Here is an 8,743-nt window from a genome sequence, read left to right on the forward strand (position 1 = left end):
TGAACCTATTAGCGCAGGGGTTTGGACCAAAATTCACACTCAACAGTATGATAAAGTTAAAAACCTGTTGCAAATTTATGAACAATAAACCTTTAAATAAACGTTGTTGTCAATGTCCAAGTACAACACACGTTGAATATGGTTAAAATAGTTTTGGGTGTTCATTATTGTAAGGCATAAAGTCCGCAACATGAAACTTCGGAAGGGGATGGTATTTTCACCGGCACTCTACAAATCGAAGAGCGTACATTGTACGCTCTAACTGGAGCATGCCTGCAAGCACGCTCTAGCTAGCGCATGCCTGCCGAGCATGCACTTACTAGTGCATGCCATGTACACGCTTTCTGATACAGGCAACTCCCTATCCTTTATGCACTAGATGCAAGCTTCAGTAAGCGTGTACGTGGCATGTATGCACTAGTAAGTGCATGCTTGGCGGGCATGCGCTAGCTAGAGGGTGCTTGCAGGAATGCTCCAGTTAGAGCATACAATGCACGCTCTTCGATTTGTAGAGCAGGACGTCTCAAATTGGTCTAAATAAATGTCCAAATCTGGACCGAAATATACTGATGCGCCTCCAAGTGCGTGCTCATCAAGTACAAGTACATTTAAAAAATTAACTTACTTGTTTCAAACTTTTTACTATAATTTTACTTTTATTCCAGCAACGTAACTGGAACATACATTCAACGTATACATTTAAAAATTTACTTGTTTCAAAATTTTAACTATATTTTCATTTTTATTCCAGCAACGTAACATCACGTTGAAACTAATGTGACAAAATGTCCACGTTCCTTTGGGCATTGTGTCGGACTCGTTTGGATGCAAGTACGGTAATTTATGGCTGATTCACATCCAAACAAATGTGACACGGAGCTCAAACGAACGTGACATTTTGTCACATTCGTTTCAACATGATGTCACGTTCCTGGAATGAGAGTGTGACGTACAAGCACGTACAAGCATCGCTGCCAGTACCTTTATCACGCACTTTCTTGTAAACGTGCACACGCTTAAAACCTAACGAAGTATTTTGAGCGCAGACATAATACAAACTAATTTACTTTGTTACTCGAAGAAATAGGTCGTATAAGTTACGGAGTATTTTCTTTGTAAGCTTATGTACGCTCAAAATTGTTTTTCACAACAAATTGCTTTTCGTTTTAAGGCCCAAAGTAGTTTGTTAGGTTGCCTCAGCGCATTGTTGTAATTGGAAATACAAGGCGTGTTGGTAGAAAAGCAGCAAACTTCAAAACTTTTGAAAAACTTCTTAGAAAACGAATTTAATTCATTCGTCTTTGCAACATCTATTCTTTGGCATGGAGAAGCCATACCCGCAGTAGCTGTTCTATCGGAGTTATGAAGTAAAGATCCCCGTCGGCCGCATGGCGCCCCTGGAGGAGTTCCTGCTGGGCTGGCGTCGGGAAGTTGCCTTCGAGACGCAGCCCCGCGCTGCCTTGAGGGCCCTGTGGCGCATTCGCAGGTCCAAGGTCAGGCTCAACCACTTAGGCGTATAGTTAAAAGTCACTACGCATCTTGCCACTTCGGCGTAGTGGCTTGAGTTGATCAGATAAAATAAAATTCTGCCATGGAAATAAACGGTTTGCCAATGTGGAGCTGATAATCGACTGGGTCACGTAATGATTTGTACCGTCAGGCCAAGGTCCGATGGGAGAGTGAAACCGCCTCAGCTTTCCTGGCTGACCCTTGAATCAGTGTTACCTAAGCATCAACGGCGGGTCAATTGTCAGCTGCCCAAGATCAAATTCTTTACTGACGCCGTTTCAACCATCACTTACTACAAAACCAGCGGTAAGTTTGCTTGCCACAAATTTGGCAAGCCGTTTTGAATGCCAGGATTTGGCAAGCTTAAGGTTACTGTAAGGTGAAAAAACTATCTTCCAAAGTATAGGTGGCAGTGCTTTCGTTTTTGGTGATTTAGTTGCTTACCATGAAAAACTTTTACAGCCACAGACTGGACTCCCAACTCCCATTAGTTCCAAAGTTATGAGGGTTTTAGTGTTATTTTAGTCGTTTACTAAAAATTCTCCTTGCGATGAACCAAAAAGTTTACGGAGGTGTGATTTTTTATTTAAAGGCCCAATGGACATACAAACAGACTAGCAAAGCCGGATTTCACAATATATGCATTGATAAGCTGTAACTTCTGTTTGGAAAATGCGTTTTGAATTTTTTACTTAAATTTGGTAAAATTTTGCTATTTATTGGTGTTTTTTTGTGTTTTTTGTGAAAAATTCCTGTTTCATGTTGGAATTTCGGAAATCCGGCTTTGCTACGTGGTAGGCAAATCAATAAAGAACTTGTAAAACAAAAATCAAGTCTCGACAACTTTTGGTTCATCGCAAGGAGAATTTTTAGTTAACGACTAAATTTGTTACGTAAACTTCAATAACTCAGAAAATAATGGGAGTTGAGTGCCTCAACTTTGGGTTTAAGTTCATCTTATAGTAAGCAACCTGAAACCTAAATACAAATATGATGCCACAATTATTTAGAAAAATGATATTGCACATTTTTTTTACTTTACAGTAACCTTAACCTGAAATCTTCACAAGCTTGCCAAATTGTGGCTGGTAGGCTGGTAGGGACTATTTCCGGGCCAAGCTTGCCGATTTTTGGCATTCAAAACGGCTTGCCAATTTTGTGGCAAGCAAACTTACCGCTGGCTTTGCAGTGTTGACGTAACGTAATGCTAACGTTAGACAATATTGGGGTAGTTTGAGACTTGATCTTCAAGACTGCCATTCTAGTTCCATTTGATGACTGTTACCACTGGTTATTTTCAAGTCGAGAAATGGTATCATCAAAAAAGTGCATGTGTTTCAGTGTGAGTCTTACTGGAGTTTCAAGTGTTTTTCAAGCTATCCTAAAGTTGTCTCATATGATTCCAGTTTACGGTACCCGCTAATTCTTCTCTGCAGCAACGCAGAGTGGTAAAAAAACATCCCCAGTTTGACGGACACTCCGTTAGTGACATCAGAGTTAGATTGGAATCTGATGTCAAGACCACCTGAGTGCCCATACTTCCTGCCCAAAGTGTTCGGATGCACGCGACGGCGTGGCACTGACCTCCCTCTGCAGTTTTTGCTGGTGATAGGATGGGTGTGGGTGGGCCGCTGCTTGGTGGAGACGGCCATGGCGACAAACTCAGATGTTCTCAACATCGGCCTCGTCCAGTTCGCGGCCTTGCATCTGGCCATCTTCGGCGTCTACGTGTTCGCCTTCCGCGGCTCCGAGTGCGCCAACGCGCTCGGCTGTCTCATCTTAGTGACGCGCTGCCTGGAGCGGAAGGCCGATCCCGCCACTCAGGTAGAAATCTGACAGTGCTTCGACACTGAGAATGAAAAAGTCATGATCAATACCTTATTTTGGACGAAGGATGCGAGTTTGGGCCCGAATTTGGGCGAGAAAACCTTCCTGGCAAGGAATTCCTCGCCCAAAATTTTAGTCATGATCATGACTCTTTCATTCTCAGTGTCCAGGCAGGGATGCTGGGATCCTCAACTTACCTCGAAAGGGCGTCATACTGCAAGAAGAAACCACAACCAAAGTACACAAATTTCTGGCAAATTTTATATCAGGAATTTATTGTGCCTACAAAATACAACAATTGTTGTACAAAGTACAATGGAACCGGCATGAAGAGTGCTGCACAGTCCAGGCCTCGTAGTGGTTTGTACAATTTTTGTTGTACTTTTGGTGTATAATTTTTGTTGCACTTTTTTTGTACTTTTCCTTGCGCTGCCGAACGTTATCGTAGGTGTTTAAGTTGAAACCGGTAACGACTTCCGTCAAAAAGGATAAGTTATTTTTCTAGCGTCTCGAATTTGTATTTGGAAGTAGTACTTCCAACAGTCTCCACCCATAACCTTCAGCAAACATTGTCGTTGCAATAAGAGCAGTGTCAGTTAAATGTTAAGTTAAGGATTCTTTGAGATGTGGTGTTGCTCACCCAGACTTTTGAAAAGTCCTTTTTTTTTTTACTAAAGTACATGTCTTAAGGGCGAACCCTGTTGTGGACTTCACAAGTTATGACGGTGGCATGGTGCTTAGGACTAAGTGGGATACATTGAAGTAACAAAAGTTTAACAAAAGATACACAACTAGTGTTGGTTTTTTTCCGGAAAAATTAAATCAGCCGGAAAAAAACATACTTTTCCATGTTTTTTTCCGGAAAAAATGGAAAAGTATGAAAAATTTAAAAAAGCGTTATTTACTTTAAAAATATTACTGGATAATAGATTATCGTGTCTAAAAGCTCGGATTTGGTAAATATGACGATGTATGACACGCAATATCTACTTTGCGTGGGCCCTGAAGGCATTTTTACGTTTGGGGTTGTTTGAAGTTCCCGCTTGATGACACGTCTCTCCCGATTGGTCTTTACTAGGGGTACGTGCCGTTTAGTCTAGGCGCGTAGTGTGGCTGAGCGATGCGAATTGACATAGTTTGTGCACTTTGGACTTTGCTTGAGTAGACGAAATATCCATCTTACGGGCTCATATTCAGTGAACTTTAGACCAGGGGTAGAAAAGGTAGTGATTTTCGCTATCAGAACACCAAAAACTGCTGGGATCAATGTCAAACTCGATTTAAAAATTGCATCAATACTTGTTGCATCAAAACTTGAAAACCTTATTCGTATTTTTCAGAATTTTAATTCCCACACCATACAGTCTTAAGGGGCTTTTGAGGTAATTGGGGTATTAGATAAATTAAGATGTTTCTCATTTAAATACTTCCCAATCACAAAAAGAGAAAACCTAGTTAAAACACTCAAAAGTTAAAAAAAATTTCAAAATTGGAAAAAAACGAAAAGTATAGCCATGGCAAAAAAACGAAAAAAACATTGGAAAAAAACGTATTTTTCCATGTTTTTTTTCCAACTTCCCAACACTATACACAACTGAACAGAAAACAAAATCAATGGAGTTGGCTATTCTCACAGATTTTTGTTTTTAGGTGGTGTTTCGCAAAATGATACGCCGCCAGCGTTGGGTCAGTGCGTTCTCACTGGCCGCCTGGGTGGCCCACATCCTGGCCTCTTTCCAGACGGTCCACAGCTCTCAGCATATCTCGCCCCTGAACGCGGTGCTTGTGCCCATCGGTGGCATATGGTACAAAGCTGTCAACGGGGTCTTCGTGGTCTTTCAGGTTTGAGATCGAGTGCTGACTCACAAAATTAAGTAAAAATAAAAATGATTCCTTGATGTGTATTTTCTGTGTACTCCAGCTGTGGCTCAGCGTGTTGGGGCCCCTGGCGTACTACCGCATGCTTGCGATGGCGTCTGCTCTGTTCGGCGTCGCCTCGGTGCTCTACCGCGGCATGGCCATACAGTGCGTCACTGCACGGGGTGAGCTGCCACCACAAGACCGCCTCAAACCGAGAGGGGATATTAAGATGAGGTGTGGCTTAAGAAAAAATAAAATAAAAATCTCATTCAACGAACGTTAATGAAAGCAGATGATACTCGTCTGGTTTTCTTATAGGGGGTAGTATGCAAGCTCAATCCAAAGATAGTATTTAAAATTGTGTATGAAACAAGACCAATTGAATACACAGGCCCGAGCAAGCTAGCCGGTGTTGGTAGCCGTGCCGAGCTATGGCATGTGGCATTGTTGCGCGATATTCCGCGCCGTGTCAGGCGGGGAGGGATTGTCAATGTACCATTGTTGACGCCCGGTGCCGCTGGCGCTGTACCGCGGAGGGATTGTCGAATTCCGCGCAGGCTGCGCCTCACCGCCAGCCGGCCAGACACACCAGCCCGCCCCGGCAGCCAGCCCCTATTATATTGTTAGGATACGCGCTTGGTTTCTGCACTCGAGAGTAAAAGCACGCTGACACCTTCATGTGTATAGTAGTTTTAAGTGTGTTTCAAGTGTGAAGGTATCATCTGCTAAAAAGCTTTAAAATGCTACATCAAGAGCAATTTAACACTATGACTATTTATAGAGGGTCAATGGATTGTAAACCATCTTTCTACCATAAACAAAGTTTTAACGAGTCGTTTACTCACAATTGCCCTTAACTCTCGAAAAGTTCTAACACTCAAAGCATATTTTACGCAACAGATTTAGTCTGATTGATGGCATTTTTAGGCACGAAGTAGCCTTATAGTATACCCAGGATTCAGCCGGCCCGAGATTCGATTTGTGTGGCCCTTTACGCATTTCGGAAATTTTCTATACGATTTTAATGAGATTTTGCAGACTTGTAGAACTTTGAACGCTGATTCTGATGCTGAAATCTGGTTAAAAATTTAACGGCCAATTTTGAGAAATTTGCTGTCAAAATCGCCGTCTCCATGGCAAAACTCGACTCGTCAAAGGAAAAAAAAGGGAGTGGGGGGAGCCGAGCCGAGTCGGACCAATAGCGGAGCTTCTTTTTGGGTCTGTACAGCTTACTCCAAAAGCTGAAATAGCACGTTCGAAATGAAAAATTTCTTTGACTGCAGGTAGACAAGATGCAACAATAGAATTGATGTCGTTTCGAACGTGGCCATTTGGATCGGCCGGCCGGCCAGTGACTTTTTATGAGAGTGTCCCGCACCAATCGCGCACCGCTGCGTTGTTGTTTTTGTTGTTGTTTTGTTGAAAATTTTTGTTACTCCTTAAATCGGAGTGAATTGAGCCATTTAACTGCGAACCTGTGCACATGCATATGTGAATTATCTTTCCTTAATGTAGTTTAAGAGTTGCTTTAAGACTTTTAGTTTCTTTTTGAATAAGCTGGTCATGTAGCAGCTCCTTTTAGCGAGGTTTGATGGTACTTCTGATTCAGTTAGCACCATGATCACTTCGCTCCACCTCGCGACTTTCAGTGCTCATGTTCCTCGAACAAGACTCACCCGCGTTTCGAGACCGTCCCTCTCGAGTTTATAAAGTTTGTCAAGCCAACCGTCGTGGTGTTGCTACGTTGTGAGTGACAACTATTAAACAGAATTGAAGAAAACATTACTAGAGAACCGTAGCCTTTTGAAATAAGCCAAACAATTCAACGTCAGCAACAATAGAGGGGCAGTTTCAATGCGCGACTATACTCGTGTTTTCAGCTTCGCGATTTTCGCAAGGGCGCAGACGCCGACAAAATTGTTGCCAACCCGCGAAAATTAATTTACTGCCTTCTTTCTGCTACCAACATTTTCATAATGATGGACTTCAAAGATGTTCCTTTGTCAGATCACTGTGGAACACAATTAGCATTGGAATTTCTTAAATTTCCCGGCATTTTGATTTCTCTATATTGCCAAGTTTAAATTTTGACGGGTGGCACATAGACCACTGCCATTCGTGGCCACCCTTGAGCAACCCCCTACCTTTTACATAACTTTTTTGCTTTCCCCACACTCCTACTCAAATTGACTTCGTGACTCCTAGGATTTCTTGAAATCGTATTTTTATTACTTCAAAAGTTCCTAATATGGTTGAAGGTTCTGAAGTAAAATTGGTTAATGTGTTTATGTTCATAGCTCTAAATTAAAATGTTGTCAAACGTCCAAAAAATGTCAAATTTTCAGTTTTACTTTTTAACTTTGCAAGTTATTTTATGGTTCTACTAATGCTTTCTTAACAGAAAATACTTCGCAACTTTGCAAGAAAAGTTTCTAAAAAGTTTAACAAAGATTGACAAGCTTTTCCAACTTTAATCTCTTGCGCTGAATCCCTTTGGCAAACGTCTAGATTTCCTGAAAATGACCTGTAGATCTGGAACCGCTTGAAAGATCTGGGTGGTACTGAGGCTTTTTTTAGGTTCTATTCAGGCCCTTTGAAACTGCAAAGTAGAACCCCCTGCGTCCATTCGTTTGGAAAATAATACTTTGACCCACACCTCATCTCAATAACAGACTTAAGAATTTTAAGTTTAAGTAATGGCAAACTTTTTTGAACTCCCATTGGATCATTCAACTTTACGCCATACCATATCAGTGGTCGTAACTTAGGTTCCTGGTATTTGATGGAACATTTCCCATCATGTTTTCTGAAACTACGCGTGTCAAAAATGTTGAAAGAGCGTGAATGACTCCGTAGACGAATATTATCAACAAGAAAACCCCACTCACACAGCCCTACAAGAGCGTATAGACGTCTAATGCTAAGCTCTAAAATTTCTTCCGTAAAAATTGAGTTGAACTTAACTCCCGAGTCAGATGACTACGAAGCCAATTGCTCAGAACCATGTAGCCACATGTGCGTTATCTGATTTAAGGGGGCAAATACACTGAAAATGGCCAAAAACTGACTTGTGCGATTGCTTCCATACGCGTTGTTGAGCGTTGTTCAAACTTTTCATGTGTCAAGACCTTACAAAAAGAAGCATTTTAAGCTCAGAATGGCATCGATCGGACGTCAGGGAGCGGAGCAGCGCCCAATCAAATTTTCGTCAAAAGTCGAACTGGCGGGCATCCCTCAGTCCGCAAAAATGAAGATATCTCGACCCCGTTTGCGCCAAAATGTAGGTAATTGAAGCGGCTATAGCGCAAACTAGGATTATGAACATCGAGGAACCGAAAGTACAAAATTTCATCCAAAAACACTTTTTGAGGATTTTGCAAAAATGATCAAAACAGTTTTTTTTTTCGTAAAATTTTGTACTTTCGATTGTTCGATGTTCATAATCCTAGTTTGCGCTATAGCCGGGAAAGTTTGTTCGAAACAAGATGACGTGACAGTCCGAAATTGGATCTGACGATAAGACATGAGGCATTATAATAAATGAAGG

The 8,743-nt window shown here is 41.7% G+C and overlaps 1 protein-coding gene across 1 annotated transcript; it reads left to right on the forward strand.

The window, feature by feature from the left end:
* The first annotated feature begins 1,360 nt into the window (after window positions 1-1,360).
* Window positions 1,361-5,552, forward strand: LOC117646565. Its single transcript, XM_034387606.1, has 5 exons — window positions 1,361-1,493; window positions 3,106-3,333; window positions 4,987-5,178; window positions 5,258-5,378; window positions 5,515-5,552. Exons 1-5 carry the CDS (start codon window positions 1,389-1,391, stop codon window positions 5,550-5,552), a joined length of 684 nt encoding a protein of 227 aa, XP_034243497.1. The 5' UTR covers window positions 1,361-1,388.
* The last annotated feature ends 3,191 nt before the right edge of the window (window positions 5,553-8,743 follow it).

The sequence above is a fragment of the Thrips palmi genome, unplaced genomic scaffold, assembly GCF_012932325.1.
Source record: "Thrips palmi isolate BJ-2018 unplaced genomic scaffold, TpBJ-2018v1 HiC_scaffold_19, whole genome shotgun sequence".
Taxonomy (NCBI): Eukaryota; Metazoa; Arthropoda; class Insecta; order Thysanoptera; family Thripidae; genus Thrips; species Thrips palmi.